A 21,724-nucleotide genomic window follows, 5' to 3' on the forward strand; every position below is an offset into this window, starting at 1 on the left:
GGTGAAGGAGAGGGAGAAGAGGAGGAGGAGAGGGAGGAGACAGGGAGGAGAGGGAGGACAGGGCTTGAAGGAGGGGGAATGCTGGTGAAGGATGGGGAGAAGAGGAGGTGAAGGAGGAGGAGGAGAGGAGGGGAACGAGAGGAGGTGAAAGACAGGGAGGAGAGGGAGGAGAGGAGGGGAAGGAGAGGGAGGAGAAGAGGGGAAGGAGAGGGAGGAGAGGAGGGGAAGGAGAGGGAGGAGAGGAGGGGAGAGGGAGGAGAGGAGGGGAACAAGAGGGAGGAGAGGAGGTGAAGGAGAGGGAGGAGACGAGGAGGAGAGGGAGGACAGGGGTTAAAGGAGGGGGAGAAGAGGAGGTGAAGGAGAAGGAGAAGAGGAGCAGGAGAGGGAGGACAGGGGTTGAAGCAGAGGGAATGCTGGTGAATAATGGGGAGAAGAGGAGGTGAAGGAGAAGGAGAAGAGGAGCAGGAGAGGGAGGACAGGGGTTGAAGCAGAGGGAATGCTGGTGAAGGATGAGGAGCAGCGAGGAGCAGCGAGGAGCCACGGGGAGCGAGGGCAGAAATGGAGGCAGCTTGATAGAATACACGAGGAGGCTCGGGGGGAGCAGGGCGAGGAGGCGCACAACAGCAGGGAGTGATAGGAGAAGACAAGAGAGAAAAAGAGTGATGTGGACGGGGAGACCATGAATCAGTGGTCTCCCTGTTGAGCTGAAGCAGGCGCTGGGGAGTGTGATGCTCCTCCCTCCTCCTCATCACGCCTCCTCAGCCTGATGAATGGCGAGGGTTAAAAGTATGAAGCCCATTAGCTTGATGAATGGCGCCGGTTGTTGTTGGTTGCATGCAGCCACCAGGGGGTTGCAGCCGCAGCTTAAGGTGGATTAAGGCATTAAATAGTCCGCTGTCCCACCAAGCGGCGGAGCAGATGTCCTGATCCACGGCCGCGATGCGACGAGGGTCGCTTAGCGGCGGCGGAATACAGGACGACTTCCTGGCGAGGTAGACGGGGAGTTTATACGGCGTTTATAGTTCAGAATTTACATATATTTACATTTATCTTTCATTCCAACAGGAAGTCTAATAGAGAACGCTGTTTAAAATGCTGTGAAATTCAAATATGTGTCCTCCTCCTCCTCCTCCACTCGCGTCACTGTTGGAATTCATTATGCAGGGTCGGGGGCCCCGAGGGACCTCCGTGGCATCGCCTGTCCTCAAGGCTCCACCTTTACACTTGACATTGGTTATCGGCTCGTCATCCCAGCAGACCAACAAGGCCTCTCATTAACATGCAATTAGTGGCGTGTGATCCGGCGCCGGGTGTCACCTGATGTGTCCAACGAGGAGCAGGGCCACGCAGCCCATTAAGAGAGCCGCGGAGCAAATCCTTCTCCTTCCTTTATTTCTGTTTTCTTCCTTTAACTACTTTCCTGCCACGCTTCCTTCCTCGTAGGAAGACCCTGTCTCCAACAAAACGTTCCCGTACGACTAAAGTTACATTTTAAGGGAAACCTTTTTTTTTTCCAGACCAAACTGTTTATGGCAGTTGAGGCAATGAAACTACTTGGATAGGTAACGTAAAAAAACAGCATAGTTTGGCTTAAAATTACTTATGAAATTGAAGCAAATCAAAAATGGCCAACTTAGGTTCACACAGGACAGGAACAGCAGTCTCCTTAGTGAAAGTCCTGCATTCCCATACAACTAAACTTCACATGCAGTTCCACTTTTAGAGAAACATATTTTTTTTCCAGACCAAACGGTTGTAGCATTAAGTGAGATTCAGGCAACAGAATTACTTGGAAAACAAAAGTGCTTGGTTCACACAGGACAGGAACAGCAGTCTCCTGAGTGAAAGTCCTGTGTTTTTTACCCCAACCACCATGTTTGAAACTAATTTCTCTTGAATTCTTGGTTTTCCACATGATGACGTACATATCCTCATGTGCACCTAAAAGTCTACCGTAATCAGTGCAGTCCCCTGTGTGGACCAACATTACAGACTTCCGTCATCGCACCATCACCACCGTCGCCGACGGCAACCAACTGCAGCATCAACCATGCTGAAGGAAAACAACGCCGTGCACTCACGTTGATGTCCTCCAGGTCCAGGAAGTTGAGAATGATGCCGTTTCTCTTCCAGATGATGGGCGGACGCAGCGTCCCCTGGATGGCGCAGGTGAGGACGGCGCTGAGGCCCACGGTTACCGTGGAGACGCTGATCCCCTGGTCCTCCGCCAGGCTTAGCTGGACAACCTCTGTGAGAGTTACAGTAAGATGAGAAGATGTAGAAAGATGAGAAGATGGAGACAGAATGAGGAGAAAAAGGAAGCAGAGGAAATCATCAGAAGGAGTGTGCTGCTGATGTGGAGGAACTGAAGCCAAGCTGCATCATCTCATTACTGGAGGACCAGGGAGGATAAACAGCTGTCCAGAAGGATATCCAGCATGAAAAAAGAAAAGAGCCGCGTGTCAGAGGACACAGTTAGCCAAATATCATTCTTCTCATTAAGGAAAATTTATGTTCATTGAAATGGCCATCCGATTCAATTCACCTTTACGGCAAATTAAGAATTATTCTTCAATGGTTCCCGTTGGCGCCATAAACAGAGACTGTCGCCAAGCCGAGTGAGCCGGCACGAAACCCACAGACAGTTAGTCTGGAACTTTCTCAGCTCCTGGACCTTTTCTAGATTCGTCACTTTCCACTAACATGGAGGCCGAATGTTTAAACTCGACGTCTCTTTGCAGTACGTGGCATTTACTCTCACTATTAGTCTTTGTATTTCCTGTTTTTGTTTCCTCTGTACACACGATGGTGAATGCAGTTCCTGTTTTTGTTTTAATTACTCGAGAACAAATATCTCGACAACGGGGGAGCGGAGCTGAATGTGAGATCATGTTTGAATGTGGAGTTCAGACGTGATATGTGTCAGCGTGTGACCTTGGGTCAATATCCGCCGGGGACGAATTATATTTGGCTCAATAAATAAAGAAACAAAGAGGCCTGATAAGAATCTAAATGGGAGACATCCTCACTGAGCGGATATCAAACTCACACGACTAAACTCTAACTTCAAATATAGAAGAGAAACAACAAACTACAAGAACCACATCGCTGTTTAAGCCTCCACGATTCAGTCATCACTTCATCATTTTGTGTCAAATTAGCATGAATTATTGAGTGGTTGGGTTTTGTGAGGTCACAGTGACCGTTGACCACCACATTCTAATCAATTAAACCTTAATTTGGAGGAACGTGCTCAAGTGTTCCCGAGGTGTTGAGTGAATGGAGAATGGACTGAAAGGAAGCTGTGATATTTAAACACTTAAATTCTGCACAAAGAGGGGATTAAAAAGCACAAAGAAACAAAGAGTAATGGAGAAAAGTTATTATTATTATTCCAGAAACCTGAAGTCAAGAAAAACCTGGACAATATTCCACTATTCAGACAATCTGATATATGAACTGACAATGGTTTTCAAAGAAATGAAAATATAAATTCTGCTTGAAATATGATCATTGCGATGCCGTTGATTGACACCGTTATGGACATCTTACTGGTGCTATTTCAGACGTTGTAATTAGAGCTCATGATTTAAATCTGTCAGCTGATCTGGGCGTTCCCGCTGTTCACTCAACCAAATCTAAAATTTACCACGACCCAAGTTAACCAATCATCTTGTCACTGTTTATCCCTCACGGCTCCATCACTAGAAGCTTCCTTCAGAAGGAGCTTCACTGACGATGCTGATTTATCTTCTGAGGTAATTCACATGAATATTCCTCCCACATGTTTGTACCGACGTCTCCATCAATCTGACAACAAACACCAACAGAAGGATCGATGCCGAGGCGAGGTCAGCATCACGGAGAACCTCGGAGACGATCTCTCCCCGTCCAAACACACTTCCAGTCGACGGCTAACACACTCTGAAATGTTTGCGGAGGAACTTCCTGTCCGGGTCCAGACGTTGACAAACGCCGGTTCAGAGCGACCCCCCCCGGCTACGAGCTGTCTGTTCCACGGAGCTCCAGAGGTGATAGATATATCCGGGGTGACAGCTCAGTCTGTCAGTGGTATTTCAGGAAGCCTTGGGTACAGTACGCTGCCAGCTCCCAACACAGTTATAATTCAGCAGAGCAGGCTTTGAGTGCCATGTGGACGGATGAGGGATGAAGCACATTGGATCAGACTGGCTTGGAGGCGGGGGGGTGGGGGTGGGGCGGTACCGCATTAATACGCTGCATGGAAGTAGGACGCAGCAGTTTTAAAAGCAGGTAGAGAGCATTAAAGGTTTGTCTCTTTAAAGTGGAAGCACAATCTGTAATTAATAGACTTTGGCAGATAGAACTAGCTGCTGTGAAGGATGGGGGGGGGGGGGGGGTGTTTGAACAGCAAATAAGCAATGAAGTTGGGTTGTTAATCTTGGCTCATTGATTTGACATGCTAAAAAAAGCCACCAACGTCTTTTAAATTGAATTCCAAGTTAAATAAGTGCTGCTTTAAAGAGAGAAAATAGGTCGCTATGAACATACTGAGACTTTACAGTGAACCGAAGAGTAACTTCTTCAACATATGTTTTTTTTAAATATTGACTTTTTTTCACTGTTCTTGGAAGGATTACTTTTATTTTGACTACATGGACGCCGGTTAAAGAGGCTGGAGGGCTGCCGTCTACACTCAATCTGTGTTTCTACACTTTCCAGTAAAAGTCTGCCAAACCCCTTCATACGTGGTCAAACTTTAGAAACTTTCTGCTGATAGTATCAGCCCTCACTTCTAATGTTTGATGTGAGTAAAGCTTCCACCTTCACCAAAGGTCAACTCTCACTCGACCCTGTGAGGTCACAGCGATGAGTCGGGAGAAAAGAGAAGCAACAACAAAGTCTCCCGAGACGTAACCGGTTGTTTCTGTGCTGAGTGACACATAAACAGGCACGTCATATTACGTACTTTATTTTGAAAGACAAACACATCCATCTGTTGATTCAGGGTCGGTCTTTAGTGTTGACATCCCAATGCAGGAGATAATGTCAGTTTTATGTTCACGTTTTCACTTTAAGCACTTTTTTCTTGTAATCCGCTTTGTTTGTTTATTTGAATTCAGGTGTTTTTATGAATTATTCAGGTGTTTTTATGAATTAAGAGTGATTGTATTGTGACATGTTTTCTTTTCCAGGAGACAGGAAGGTAAACTTGACCGGGAGGAGCAGAAATCCTAATGAATGTGTTCAAACATGCAGCGTATCCATCCGTATAGCTCTGCTCTGCCCATCCGGCAGGGGAAGGTTGTCATGACATTATCTAGTTAATGATGTCTACAGTAGCCACACACACACACACACACACACACACTTTCCTAAAATAGCTCCAGTGTGCAGGTTGGTAATTGACTTTCATGGGAATTCAGGAGCTCCACTGATCGATCGATGTTAGCAGCTCTGAACTGAATGTGTGAATAAAGAGAGGAGGGAGAACCATAACATGGAGGGAGTCAACTATCAGGAGAAAGACGTGAAGACGAGGAGCGGACCTTTGATGGAAGAACAGAAGAAAACGTTGAAGACAAGTGAAGGACGGACCGAGGCGACAGGAAGTTGGACAGGAGCATAAAAACGTGGGCGCGTGTCGGACGGGACGACAGAGGAATTTGATGTGGAGCACGTATTTGATCTCCCCGGGGGAATCACTAATGTGGCAAAGCTCACGACTGCAGCGTGAGGGAGTATGAGACGTCAAGGCCTGACTGTGGAGTAGAGGAGGGAGGAGAGGATGACGGATGGAGAGGTCAAAGGTGAGGGACTGAGTCGCCGTGTGAGCGAGGCGATCCAGCATCTAGAGAAAACAACGTATCATTGGACCAATTTGTCCAATTTGGGGAGCTTTAATGTAGAATAATGAAATCGATGGTGAAAACACTCCAAAGCATGCTGGGTAAATGTAGTGCACAAGATAGGAAAGATTAAAACATGAATACAGACTCCCAGAGGGTAATCATGCTGCTCTGCGGCGGTTTAGTGGGCGTGTCTTCCTCCAGAACAAAGTCATTACGTTCCAGTCTGTTCCTCAGCAAACAATGAGTCCAACTCAAACAGCAGCTCGGTTCTCCTCGGGGGCTGAGGATCGCTGAGAGGACTGTTCTGCTTTTTATTGATTATTCTAACAATCATTTTTATCGATTCTTACTCATCAATCACTCTTGATATTATTTTTTACTTAAAGTAATTTACCCAAATTAAATCGTCAGAAACTAATGCTATGACACATTGATTGATTAAATAACTTAATGTCACAGCAACACTTTATCCTGAACTGGAAAATCTGTATTTTTAATTAAGTACTTGATTAAAAATAAGTTTATTTTTAAGTTTAAACTTAAAAACGGTCATTGATTGATTTCATCACTGAAGTAATTCAAGAAGTTAAATAATTACATACTGTAGAAGTTAAACAACAGTTAATGTTAGTTCTGACATTTTCAGACTCATACTGAGGCTGTGAGGTTGTGATCCGAGGCTGTGATCTGAGGCTATGAGGCTGTGATCTGAGGCTATGATCTGAGGCTGTGATCTGAGGCTATGAGGCTGTGATCCGAGGCTGTGATCTGAGGCCATGAGGCTGTGATCTGAGGCTATGAGGCTGTGATCTGAGGCTATGAGGCTGTGATCTGAGGCTATGAGGCTGTGATCTGAGGCTGTGATCTGAGGCTATGAGGCTGTGATCCGAGGCTGTGATCTGAGGCTATGAGGCTGTGATCCGAGGCTGTGATCTGAGGCTATGAGGCTGTGATCTGAGGCTATGATCTGAGGCTGTGATCTGAGGCTATGAGGCTGTGATCCGAGGCTGTGATCTGAGGCTGTGAGGCTGTGATCTGAGGCTGTGATCCGAGGCTGTGATCTGAGGCTGTGATCCGAGGCTGTGATCTGAGGCTATGAGGCTGTGATCTGAGGCTGTGAGGCTGTGATCTGCGGCTGTGTTCTGAGGCTATGAGGCTGTGATCTGAGGCTGTGATCTGAGGCTATGAGGCTGTGATCCGAGGCCGTGATCTGAGGCTGTGATCTGAGGCTGTGAGGCTGTGATCTGAGGCTATGAGGCTGTGATCCGAGGCTGTGATCTGAGGCTGCGATCAGAGGCTGTGATCTGAGGCTATGAGGCTGTGATCCGAGGCCGTGATCTGAGGCTATGAGGCTGTGATCCGAGGCCGTGATCTGAGGCTGTGATCTGAGATCGTCTGAAGATACTTTTTAATGGCTGTGTAAAGAAACTGTCTGGGCTTGTTATTTCTGCATGAATGAAAAAACATTGAATGCATTCCACATGTTTATTCTGAGACTTCATAACATATCGGTGTTGTTTTAATTGCTAAAGTTACGTATCCTTTATTACTATTTGATTTCAGGTGTGTCTCCATGTATTAGATGCATATATAACCCAAATGCAACTAAATATAGCGTTGCTCTCTTTAGATCAATGTCTGCCTGAAGTCAACGCATGTGTGACAAACTTTCAGACATCCACGTTTCTAAAAATGGCAAATGTTCCTGTCGCTGCAGAGATCTCTTCATAAAGCACTCCCACAAGGGAAAACAGCACTTTGCATGTCAGGAAACATCCTGTCCTCGGCTCTCCTCGGATAACCCCCGTCTCCGCTGGCTGATTTATGTGTTACGCTCTCTCAACACCACATTACTGGGAAGGCATCGGCACGCCGGGGCCACTTTGACTGACGGAGGGGACTGACCTTTGGATTGGCAACGATGTGTAGTTACACCACCTCTGACGGATGAAGGTAGGGATGTGAAAGTGGAGGGTATTCAGTGTGAAACTGCCCATTCAGAGGAAACACAAGGACTTGTTGTTTTCTGTCCCCTTTTTTGTACAAAGTTGAAGTAAGTTGATAGTTAACATTAGATTGGCAAAAGATGTCTGTAGCAACTGAGCTAAACTTATTTTAGACAGTTTCAAAATAAAAGCCGTCTAGCATCTTTGTGTGGACAGAATCCCTTCATCTGTTAACTCAGGGCTTTTATTCTGAAATAATTGCAGGACAATGTTGCGGAAAATGCAGCGACTCGCATGTAACGACAAATTAATTACAGCCTAAAATGGTAAATTATTATTATTATCAATGAGCAGACGCTTCTCAACCTTTTCCTGTCTAAAGTAAATATAAATGACGTTCATAATTAAATGAAATGCAGGCTAAGTGGAAACAGAGCCACACATGTGAGAGAAGCATGACATGTCACCATGGTAACAACTTGTTTCACCTTCGAGGCCGGATTAACGCCCGGCCGATGCTTCTGACTACGACTGAGAGTCTGAGACTAAAACACACACACTTCTTTGTGTCACTCGCTCCACAACTGCATCCTCCCTTCACGTATGCAAATATAACACGGCACACTCTATGATTCATATTTGACCCTCATGAAATAGATTTTCCTCATTTGGTAAATGAATATTCGGGCATTAATCACTAAGCTCATCAGTGAGTGAAAAGCAGCTGCTCCAGTAAATCAGGACTTCCTGCAGCGCCGGCAGATTCCCATCAGAGTAAACTTTCACACTCACGAATGAGGAGCTGGACACGTAGATGTAGACTCTATAGAAACACAGAAATAGAGCCCTCCCTTTCTATGATGACCTCTACGACCGACAACCAATTGAACAGTTTGGGTCGGCCCCTCTGATTGGTCCATGCACAGTACAGCACCACACCATTGGTCCAGGTGTTTGCACGTTTTAAACAAACAAAGTGGAGTTTCTCATTGTTGCTATGCAACCACCAAAAAGTCATGACAACAGGCAATCTTAGACCACCAAGCATCGCGGCACAACAGGAGGCCGACCGTGTGTGAGGCTGCGGTTAAACACAGGTTCCTCTCCACCTGTCAGGACGCCATCACGTAGTCGTACAGGGATGCTGATGGAATGTGCATGGAGGTGTGCACATACATACACATACATGCAAACATTAACTCCAGATTAAAGACAGTCATCTGCTATCTAATGCAAATTGATTATATTCATGTAAATGTTCATATTTCTATTTTTTAAATTATGTTTTCTATTACTGCACGGTGTTAATTGTTATGCACCAATCAGGTCTTATTCCTCGTATGTGCAAACATATTTGACTCTAAACCCCTTTCATTGATTATCCCGGTAATTCCCCATGATCACCATCACACACACACACACACACACACACACACACACACACACACACACACACACACACACACACACACACACACACACACACACACACACACACACACACAGATTTCCAGTGGAGCACCACATGTTTACAAATGGACAGAGCCGACACCCCCCCCACCCACCTATAGGGTAGAAGATAAACAATATGGGATTTAATGCTACAGTCGATGCAATAACAACAGGGGAAATGCCATTTTCTGGCTAATTCAGTGAATTAAATACCTGGAAATCAATGCAGTTCATCACATGGAGCAACAAACCCAGAGAAATCCATATTTACCATTGAGCAGTCCTGCTCACTGACTTGCAACACTGCCCACATCGGTCTAACACAACCCACATATTAAAAATGATTAGCTCCACATAACCAGGACCAATCCGAGCCCAGACACTAACTCAATCTGTAATCTCTCTTTGAAATCGACCACAGCGACGGCGTCGCCGCCACAGGACCAAGCGTGATGGCGTCCTCTGCGTACACGGACACCGGCGGGTGTTGTAGAGCGCCACGTAGGGGGGGCGGGACCCCCCGCCGAGCACCCCCGCGGTGCGTACAAATGAGTGCGGCGTGTCACCGTGCATTCCTGTACGAGGGCCGCTCTCCACGGGCGGCCTCGCAGCCGCCTGAAAGAAAGATCTCATCCACGTCTCAAATTGATGTCATGTCACATATCAGGCCATTCCTCTCAATCAGTCAATACGTGCACTCCCGGGAGGTTAACTCTGTACATCACATCACATGTTACATACATGTCATGCACACACTTATCTATTGTGTACACACCAGCATGTATTCCCTCCCTCTCTCTCTCATATGGAGGGTCTGCAGCTCTGTGTTGGAGTGCCGTGGTGGTGATTATTCATGGGATCAGCGGCCGGCTCATTAATCACACTGGATGCAGACCCTTAATCTGCTTCCCAGGTACAGAAGAATCCTCTCCCTTCACTCTCCTCCTCCACCCGCCTGATTATTTCCTCTCTCCTGCTTTTGTTTGGCTATTTCCTCTCCGTCTTTTGTCCTTCTCAGAGTCTCCCCCCCTCTTCTTTTTTATCTCTGCGTGTCACTCTTCCTTCTCGTCTCCTGGTCTTAATCTTGCCGTTCTCTCTCTCCTCCCCGGTGCCTCCTTGCCTGGCTCGGTGCTTCCTGTCTAGTAGCGGCCCCCTTAACGAGGCAGCGAGCACAGGAAACGCCGGAGAGCGAGCCGATGGAGGGCGAGCGTAGCAGGAAGGAGGATTTTAAAAGGTTTCGTGGCGTATTAAGACGGCGAGAAACAGGAGTTTGGCAGATATATAGCAGCTATATTTAGCCCCAACCAATCATGTGTTTCCTACGTCAGCCGTCACACAGCTGCTTTTACTGGTGAAGCTTGCATGCTCATCAATGCAACAAGCCACCTTTACACGGCGAGAACTAACTGGCTTAAAGTACTGTGGTTATGTCCGGTAAGCCAGAGCGGGGACCAATCAGCTGCTGGCTTCATGCAGAGCTACTCATTGGTCAAGAATACACCTTCGATTGATTTGAATCACTTCCACGTACTTGAAGCGTGCAGCTGTATCTGATCAGGACTCGGCTGATGACTTTGTTGTTCCACCACTGAGTTGAATCCGAAATAATAAGAAGGTACTTCATGGTGAGGGCATAATTTAATAAAATTGCAACAACAACACAACACAGTGCGACACCACGGTTAAATTACACTCCCGTCTTTGTGAAAATCACAGGTTTAAAAAGCCGACAGAAACACACTAAACATAACACTGGAATAGAAGAAATCCACCGCCGTCGTCCTGGGAACCGCAGGCTTCCCAGGACATCTGAAGGGAACAATTGTCTCCCCCGCCAATTACTTAACAACCCATTTTGCTGCTCCACAACAGAGGTGGGTGTTTTGCTGCAAAGCGTCCGAGCTCATTGCAAGGTGACGAGGCTCAACAATGAAGCGGCATCGGTGTGGTAATGACGGGGCAGAACTCTCTTTACCGTGTCATTCCAGCCCGGAGGGCGGAGTCATTCAACGGGGGAGAAGGAGCAGATTCATTAAACACCTGGAGGCTTCACAGACATGTGGACCTCAGTGGTAGACCTCCAAACTAACTTTATATCTCTGTACAAACACCTCCGCCGTCGCTTATTTGAGGGCGAATCATTAACCTTTTCCTGCAGCGTCCCTTCAATGCCTGAAAATCAGCTCACAGGGTTAAAAGGAGACACCGATATTGGCTTCTAAGCATCACAGCGTAAAGCCGTTCCAACACTGATTCTCCAATATTTCTCGTGTTACGACTCCTGAAGGTCAAAGATAAACCGCAGCCCTCCGGCGTTGAATCACGTTGACTGAGATGAAGGAGCGATCGCAGGCCGTCGTGGTTTTCATGACATTTTCAGCTACACAACAACAAGCTTTTCTATTGGTCGTTCCTCCAAACAAACGTCCCACGATCTTGAAATTCATCTTGATCTGGAGTTAGAATCGTGTTCAGTGTTAAATCTTATAAATGCTCCAAACTGATGATTCTAAAAAATGTAGCTTATGCACCCAGAATGTTTTGTGAAATGATTTATATTTAACATTAGAAACAGATCTTTTATTTGCTTGCAGGCACAAACATGAAGTCATCATGCAGAAGAAGAAAAGATACAGCCGGGATAAAATGTGTCTTCACACCCTTTGGTTTTTTATAAAACTGACATTTTTAAGTCTCAAAGGCCAAAAAAAAGTCATCCAGCTCCGAGGGGCTTACTGGAAACGAGCCGACCGTCTGCAGCTAATCTCCCATACTTCATTTGGCCTGATGAGACTGAATTCAGGCTCATCTGATAGCAGCAGAAGATCTCTGACAATCTGGATCATCTTTCATCTGTGTGGAAACAAAAGCAGCTCTGTCTCTCCGTCGTTACAGTGAAACATGGAGGCGTTCTCCGGCAGGGGTTCGCTAAGTGGTCTTTCCCGTTTCAAAGCCCTCTCGGCCTCGGGGGGGAGGAGGCGGGGAGAGAGATTAGTGGCCTGCAGCAGAACTCGGCTCTGCAGGCGTCGGAGCCTGACCCGACCTGGAGGTCAGCCTCCATAGAGAGCGAATACACAATGAGAGGAGAAGTGGATGTAATGCTTGCTGTATGTGGAGGGGAGTTTCCATCCAGACACATGGACGCATTAACCAGCAGTGTGATTGGAGCTGCAGCACAGCGGGATAGAATAGTAATCATTTGCTTTTCATGCGGCTCTCAGAAGCAAAATAAACCCTCCAAGGCTAACGTGGGGAGAACAAAACACTTGAGAGGTTGTGGGTAGTGTTTTCTACTTCAGAATCAGATGAAGTTGTTTCTCTTTTATTTGCTCTCAAATAAAGTAGCGTGTTCTGCTGTTGCATCGATAACGAAGAAGTGCTGACGGTTCACAAACATTTCATCCAGCACATAGTTCCAGAGCCCAAAAGTACGGTTATCTATCACTGCAGGGCATCTCCAGACCTCAGCATCGTCATCTCCAGACCTCAGCATCACATCTTCATCTCCAGACCTCAGGCATCACATCTCCAGACCTCAGCATCACATCTTCATCTCCAGACCTCAGCATCACATCTCCAGACCTCAGCATCACACCTCTAGACCTCAGCATCACATCTCCAGACCTCAGCATCACATCTCCAGACCTCAGCATCACACCTCTAGACCTCAGCATCACACCTCTAGACCTCAGCATCACATCTCCAGACCTCAGCATCACACCTCTAGACCTCAGCATCACATCTCCAGACCTCAGCATCACATCTCCAGACCTCAGCATCACACCTCTAGACCTCAGCATCACATCTCCAGACCTCAGCATCACACCTCCAGACCTCAGCATCACACCTCTAGACCTCAGCATCACACCTCCAGACCTCAGCATCACACCTCCAGACCTCAGCATCACACCTCTAGACCTCAGCATCACATCTCCAGACCTCAGCATCACACCTCTAGACCTCAGCATCACATATCCAGACCTCAGCATCACATCTCCAGACCTCAGCATCACACCTCTAGACCTCAGCATCACATCTCCAGACCTCAGCATCACACCTCCAGACCTCAGCATCACACCTCTAGACCTCAGCATCACACCTCCAGACCTCAGCATCACACCTCCAGACCTCAGCATCACACCTCCAGACCTCAGCATCACACCTCCAGACCTCAGCATCACACCTCTAGACCTCAGCATCACATCTCCAGACCTCAGCATCACACCTCCAGACCTCAGCATCACACCTCCAGACCTCAGCATCACACCTCCAGACCTCAGCATCACACCTCCAGACCTCAGCATCACACCTCTAGACCTCAGCATCACACCTCCAGACCTCAGCATCACACCTCCAGACCTCAGCATCACATCTCCAGACCTCAGCATCACACCTCCAGACCTCAGCATCACATTTCCATCTCCAGACCTCAACATCACACCTTATCTTCTTCACTGAAGCACACACTATGCACCGATGTAGAGATTGGCCCAACCAGGCATGTTGCACACATTGACATTCATGACCTTTGACCCTCAGTTGGTTCCTCCCTTGAGTGCAGTTGAGAAATTTGCTGAAATCTTTGCACGAGGTGTTCCTGACAGGCATGAGGTCACGGTGACCTTTGACCTTTCACCACCAAACTATCCAATCAGCTTGTCCTTGAGTGCAGGTGGACGTTTGAAGAGATTCCCCTCAAGTCTTCCTGAGAATAGAACGTAGCACGTACACATAATTCCTCTGACTGAAGTATAGAGATATGAAAATAGACTCCGAGCACACAAAATTATTTTTGGGGTTGCAGCTGTGCCGGTCGCACCAGACCGAAGAACAGCACAACTGATCCACAGCTTATGCAAACACACACAAAAAAGAAAAGGATTGATGCGTTTAATGTCAGCAGTATAATGCGTGTTTCAATTACACAGGAGAACTACATATATATATATATACTACATATTGTCTCCCAGTGGGAGAGCTCGCTGATGATTCGCTGTCTGAGGGGAGGAACTCTATATATGAAGAAAAATGTCATGACAGGAACAACAACTAATATATTAGTAACGTTGGGCAACGCTTCATTAGTGTGTTACTATCCAACACGATACAGGTGGTGGTGCAGAAACAGAGACCATGTTTCATTCTTTCTGCTTTTTAATTAATCTTTAAATGACGCGTGTCAACAATGCTCAACACACGTACACTTCCTCACACCTGCCGGTTATCAAGCATATTGTCAGCAGACTTTGCTGCCGAGCAGCTCCGCGGGTCCAGACGCTGAACGGCAGCGTGCCAGATCCTGCTACGTTGCTGCTAATTAGCCTCCTTGCACACTGACGGGATGCCCAGCTTGGCAAATATCACTTATGAGTCGCTTAGGGTCTCTGATGTAGCTCCCTCTGAGTTATGATGATATAAGACGATGAGAAATATGTGATATCATCTGTTACATCTTTTCTCCCTCATTGCCTCATTGCACACGTATGACTCATGTATTTCGTTTGCTTTATTTATAGTGGATTGTAATATATTCTATATAGAGTTTGTTTTGGGTTGGAAAACACACTCATTTCCTAATCTGGGATTAATAAAGTAGATGTATTTATACCCCTGACTTTGCCACCACCCTCATTCACACACACCTTCAGCCGGCGCTGTATCATCCTGTGTGCTGCGAATGAATCTGGCACCCTGATCTACTATGAGCGATAGAAAACAGTAGATCCCTCTGAAGGACTCGCTGCCTCAGCAGAAAGCAGCAGCAGCGTTACCGTGACGATGCATCCCGCCCCCGCCGCCATCTGCCACGGAGGGCTAAAGGCCGGCACTTCCAGCCTCAAACACAGAGTCATCATTGAACTGAACTCCACCATGAAAGAAATGGACTGTCGACATCGTCCTTATGTGCAATAATGCCGATAAATCGATTGCTTGAAACTTTTTTTTTCTTTCCACCGTGCCGTTCTGTTTAAAGCCTCCAAACCTCCTGAGAAATACTGTTTTAGAGTCCAGCTATATTTATCAAAAACAGCCTCGGGTCACTGTGATTGTGAATTAGGTGTTTTTTAGAGAGGGAGCATGACGGGTAGACACACACACACACACACACACACACACACAGGCAGACAGAGATTAGCTCCATAGAAAGAGTGAGTAAAGTGATCTTGACTTAATCCCAAAGTTAATCCCCCCCATTTTAAAACCTAACCAGGCGCCCATGGTGAGTGGAGCAGGGTGACATACATACATATATATATATATAGTTAATATAAACTGAACCTCTGGGTCCTTAAAGAGTGCGTCTCTGATATACATATTAATAAGTGACAAATGTAATCGAATTGACTCAGATTTGGGATTTTTTGACTTTTGTAAACTCACGACTGGATGTTTGTGGATTAATACCGTTGAGCTGTGAGTCGGTTGATTCATCTCATGCTTCATGTTTCTGTGATCTCCAGGAATTCTGGCTCATTTCACTTCAAAGAAGCTGCCGCAGACAGTAGGATTGTTTTTTTTTTTTTTTATTAAATAATTGCAGCAGACTTGTGTTAAAAGCCCTGAATACATCCAGTATGTATGATGAATATTCTTACCTTTAATCTTCTGATGAAGTCTGTCTCTGAGCTGATTTAATAACACCGACGCTCTCGTAAAAAAGCATGATTAATTAAACGTTGAAAGCCACTTTAATCTGATAAAGATCACTTTATTGAATCAACCTGATTTTGAACAACAAATATGATTTTTTTTTTGTCTCTTCACACTCCTACATAATCAATTAACCAGCACAAAATAGCCCTTTTTTCTTTCTTTCACATCTCCGTTAAATGTGGGTCGATTAATTAGCAGAGAAGTGAACTAAACAGGCGCCATTATAACCACTAACAGGCTTTTTAAAAAGCTGCTGCTGATGACTTGATGAAGTTGATTAATTGCTCCACATTTTCCCCTGGAGTACTGCTCTCTCTCTCTCTCTCTCTCGCTACTGTGCAATGAATTATGGGAGAATAAAGTTTGTCCACACAATGCACACGCCACACTACGACATTATTATGGATCCTCTGAGCGTGACGGGGGTTTGGAAAATAATTACCAAAGTTTCAGGCTCGATTCCTGCATGCTTAATGACTAAACGCGTGTGAAAGGCGGCACCAGATGCTGCAGGGCTCAAAGGTGAGGGGAGGACCTGGATTTGATCCCACGACTGGACCCCTTTCCATATGGATCTGACCTCAACTTACAAGTGACCCGCGTGTTCACAGCCGATAGCAATGTTTAGTCACACTAATGATGCTTCCTATCCAACGAATCTGCATTCTGCTGAACGGTCAGCATCAATCTGCAGCTGAAGGTTTTATGAGATGTGGAGTACTTGATGGAGCGTCTGAATAGCGTCTTTCTGGCTTCTTCTCTTTGCCGTTTATTTCCCTCTGCTGTTGTCAGAAGCAGCTTAAACCTTCACCAGACAATAAACAAAGAATTCCACTAAGAAGGTAGAGCGCAGACCTCCGCCAGGTGTGTGTGTGTGTGTGTCTGCAACGGCCGCCGCTGCATTGTGTGACTGAATGAATAAGACACACAATTGGCCGACAACCCGTCTCGACAAGTCTTAAAGTCGTCGTATCCTGATGAGTTGAGGAGAGGCACGGCGATGAAAAGAAACCGACTAACAACCGATGCGGTACGCGACTCATCAGAGTCCTGAAGCAAAACCAAAACTCCAAAACAAGAGGCAACGTAATCAGGCGATCGTCTGAAAGTCTTCGTATGAGACCCGTCATACAAGCCGGCCAACGAAAGGAGACTAAACTAAAGTCCACCCTTTCTATTCCAGACCTCGGGTTATAAGAGGCCTGGAGACAGGTCCAATCATGGTCCAATCATGTACCAAAGGCTGGTCCACCATCATGAGATCATCAAGTTCATCTCAGACCTCCAGCACACTGAAATCCTGATCGGCACAGCCGTGATGACATTGAGGCAAAAGCTTCAGGACTGACTTTTTGGATTCCACGTGTGCCGAGGTTGTTCCTCGGATTTAGCCCGGCACAAAAAAAAAAAAAGATAAAAAAGAAAGACACGGCATCATCTCAGAACAGAAGCGCCTCCGAGCTTTAACCCTCCAGCCGGCTCAGCGCTTGTTGTTTTAAAACGCGGGTTGAAGAGGAGCTTGTTGCCACGGGAGATATTGAGTAACGCTAACACTCTGCTGGGAGCGGTGGCATCGAGCCGAGCCTCAGAATCCGACCTCACCCTCCGAATAAAGACTTAAGAGATTTGGATTACCTGCTGCTCTATCGTCACCTTCTCCCCGTCTCTCTCTCACGTCAGAAATGTTTGACTGTTTCAGCTTCTGTCGAAAGCTGCACTTTCAAGGTCTGCTGCACAAAAAAAACCCTCCGGCTTTGGAAACTCTTTGAAAGTGGCTAAATGATATTGGCTGCAATTGTGGCTTCTTTAAAAAAAAAAAGGAGTGAAGTAATTCTCAGAGATCAGGACGGCTCAGGCTTACTGTAACTGGTTACGGCTGTCAGCTTCCATTGTGTTTGGTTTCCCCATTAAATCACCTTCACTGACACAGAGGGTTTCATACAACACACCTCGGAGTGATCCGTCTCCAGGACTCAGGTTACCTTCAGACTGCAGGATACAGTTTCTGTTCTCTTTAAGGCGGACTGTCCGCGCTGTTGTTTGCATCAGGTTGGATTTATCTGTTCATGCAGATTCACACCGGGACACAGTGGTGACTAATGTTATGCTAGAGAACTACTGTATGGATATACTGATATACAAATGTACTTCTGGGAAGTGGCTTTGGATAAAAGCGTCTGCTAAAGGCCCTGAATGTAGATAGCTATTATTAAAGTATGCGTGGCCTTTCAGGCAGCCTGTCCTGCATCCAGTTCATTCAGTCTGTAAAGCTTCTCTCCAGGGGGATTCGATTACATTTACAGACATTTAGGTGATTTATTTTGGTTATTCACATATTTTTGTATGGGCAAAATGCCAGTACTGTGCAATGTTGCTAACTTTTTCCCTTATTGTACCCTATCCTAAACAACGAGGTTACGCATGTTTTGTGTAACGTTACACCCCCTAGTGGAGAGGAGCTACACCGACGTGGAGATGCTTGTTTCCTCTCTGGAACTCCTCCATCCAAACATCTCCTGCTAAATTACTCTCAATTTACATTCTAGGCAATCAGTTGCAGTTTGAAACGGTTAGAAACAGCAACTAAACAAAAGTACTTGGTAAGATTTAGTTAAAAAAGTGGTTTGGTTTAAAATGACTGAAACAAAACCGAAGAACTTTGTCACGTTAGAAGGTAGAAGCTTTAATCCCAGACTTTCTAAAAGCTTATCTGGAAACATCTGGATTTGTTCAGTCTGAAGAAGATCGCTGCCAAACTGTCGAGTGTCTCTGAGTCTCTCTGAGAGTCGAGAGGGAGAGTGACTCCTTCACTTTCCTCACTGTTACTGCGTGATGGCTGCCCTTCATCCCCTCTTCATCCTCACTTGTACCTTCCTTCGTCCTTGTCGTCCCTCTGACCCTCCACCATCTTCACCTGCTCTTGTTCCCTCCTGTCTCCTTGCCCCTCCTCCTCCTCCTCTTCCTCCCAGTGCCTGATGTCTCCTCATCCCGCCCCTGTCCCCCTCTAGACCTTGACAAACACATAGAAACCTGCAATTTTGCATCCGTCTGTCTCTCCGTCTGTCTCCTCTCCGACTTCTGGCCCCCGTCCCAAACCCCATTCTGTCCTGGTGTAAACAGGCGGCATCGACCCGGTGGACACATTGTACTCTTTGGACCCAAACACATGCTTCTCAACGTGGAGGCATTAACACTCATTTACCTTCAGGTGTTTGTTTGGGTTTGGGATTGTGTGTGATTTCGACGTTTTGGGAAATAAGCATTCGCAGCCGGGAGCCGGCGCACCTACTCCCATCCTCTCTCTCTCTCTCTCCTTCATCTGGTTTCATCCCTTTAAATCTCGTCTCCTACAAAATGATGTTCACGCACTAAATCACACTCTCAGTTACATTTGCAGGGAAAACTTGCAGGTGGTTGATGAGCAAAAGGAAACAATGCGTTGTACTTGGGTTCAGGTAACAAAACCACGCGGTTAGGTTTGAAAAACATTGTGGTTTGGCTTCAAACGACGTAAAAACAACTAACGTTCTTCTCTATTCTTTGACCCACCCTCTTTGGGGTCTTGCATTCAGCCTGTGACGAGCTGCAGACGTTCCATAAAGAGCTGGTAAAGAGATGGTCCACACAGACGTGTTTAAAAGCGGTTTCATTATGGAAATCTAACTTCCTGTGAAGGCGGAAGTTTATTTTGAAAAGAGTGTCTCTTGCTTCTTCCTGGCTCTGCCCTCCGTTCAGCTCCACCGTACACAACCAGGAGAAAACAACTGTTATTAAAACATGACCTTATCTCTAGAACAAAGCCATCTGGACCAACTCGCTGGTGATTCTCACGGAGCAGATGCTCGTCCCTCCGAGTCCGGGACACATTTCTTACTTCCTCACCACAGCAGAGCTCAGGTTATCCATCCAGAACGGATTATGTGCTTGTACTCTAACCTTGTTGGCTGTTTTCCCCCCTCCTTGCTTCTATGAATCTGCTGCTGTATTCACTTTTTAACTTCTTCTCTCCCCCTTTCTGCCGTGTTTATCTCCTTTGTTCCAGAGAACGTTCTCAGAGCCGATGAAGGTGGATGCTGGAGGGGATTTCGTTGGAGAGATGAGAGGGAGAAATAAGGAGGAAGAGCAGCGTTCCCATACAAGCGCACACACAAACACACATCTTGTTTGAAATTATAAAAAAAAGAGGTAGAGCGAGCAAGAGGAGGGGGGTTTGTTCCACCAAAGAGGCGAGAGAAAGAGCAAATCAATGGAGGCACGATAATGAATTATTTCCTCGCCAGAGAGAGTAGAGGAGGGAGATAAAAGCAGACCACATGCTGCGTCGCTAACAGCCCGGGGCCGCTGCCTGTGAATTATGGCGCGTTGGAACACACTTGTCGCCCTCGGGACCCGCCGGATGCAAAAAGAAAGGAGAACAGGGGAAAACAGAAATAAGAAAAGCTGCAAAGAAGAAGAGATGTCGGAGAGGGTTAACAGGTCAGAGCGAAGCCCCTCCTGGAGTCCCCCGCCAAGCGTGGATTTCCATCTCTGCGGCTAATTAGAGACGTAAAGATGAAATTAAAGTGATGGAAGTGAGAGATGGATGATGAGGGGAATGGGGAAGTGGTGGCGGCAGGGATTATTCAGCATGTGTAATTATGAGAGATATTAGAGATCCAGAACAGTGAGTGTGTCGCCGTGCCTTCTTAATGAGCCTTATATGATGTTCCAGATGTACCGTGACATTTTACCCCCCCATTACAAAACCATCCACACTTAGAGGGCCACGATCACTCAGCCACGGAGTCCAAGCAGAGATGCATTACAAATACAACCCTCTCTGTTCACCCCACTGGCTTGGTTTCCATCAAGAACGTACAACCAAATAAAAGACTTGTATACTTGAAATATTCAGATATGCTTGTTGGTTCAAATAAGAATAATGGGACACATTAAGACCCGATCTGTGGCTGCAGCTTCTTTTAATGGGAAAGCAGCACAATGGAAACTCAACCTCGTATTCCTTTTAAAAAAGGGAGAATTTGTCTTCAACTGTTACAGTTTTATACATCATCCATCCGTGACGTTAAACACTTTTTCTTTTTTACTGTTTTAATGTAATTGAGATTTTTTTTGGGTGCGCCAGCTTTCCTTCAACTTCTTGCCTCATCTACTTCCATTTATTAATTCACCATGTTTCCTTAAAATGTGTTTCAACATCCCTCGGAGAGTCACGTCTGGATGTGGAAACATCCAGCTGTTGTTTTTGAGTCAAGGTGGAGAGAGCAGACGCAATAGTGCAGTAAGAGCAGCGGAGCCGGTGTTACCAGTGGAGATCAAGCTGGAATTGCTGCCTGCCATTTATTATTATTATTGTTATTTAATCTGTATTGAACATTTATAAAAAATTTATAATATTAAACTAAATAAATGAGCGAATTAGCAGTATAAAGGAAAGCAAAAAAAGAAAAACAAGCAGAGAAATACATGACTCAAATAATATAGTTCATGTTCAAAAGGGAAGAAGTTAAAAACATTCTTATTTTCTATAATTATTAATAATTATTAATCATAAACAAATAAAAAATTCTGTTTGAATCAGCCAATTTTATTTGTTTTTTACTGGTCCGACACCAAAACTTTCAAATTGGAAGTTTGAGTTTGTTAAAATGATTATAACATCTCAGGCATTTCATCCTTTATTTATCGCTTTGACAATGAATATTTATTATGAATGTAAGAAGTATTGTGGTGTTCCTATAGTGCAGCGGGGTGAAGATTTGGAGCTCTGTAGCACTGATCTTCTCCTCTGCCTGTCTCCCAGACTGCTGCTTCACTGATGAAGGAGGAAGATATCGTGTA

General features: G+C 45.9%; 1 protein-coding gene across 2 annotated transcripts in view; it reads right to left on the reverse strand.

Annotated features, from left to right (window-relative positions):
• The window catches only part of fstl4 (follistatin-like 4), a 172,398-nt gene that overhangs the window by 20,562 nt on the left and 130,112 nt on the right, over window positions 1-21,724 (reverse strand). For both annotated transcript variants that reach the window (XM_084029131.1, XM_084029130.1), the window contains exon 7: window positions 2,082-2,248. In XM_084029131.1, the coding sequence (XP_083885257.1) occupies window positions 2,082-2,248 (167 nt within the window). The remainder of the gene's footprint in view (window positions 1-2,081; window positions 2,249-21,724) is intronic.

This window comes from Eutrigla gurnardus (assembly GCF_963514095.1).
Source record: "Eutrigla gurnardus genome assembly, chromosome: 15".
Lineage (NCBI taxonomy): Eukaryota > Metazoa > Chordata > Actinopteri > Perciformes > Triglidae > Eutrigla > Eutrigla gurnardus.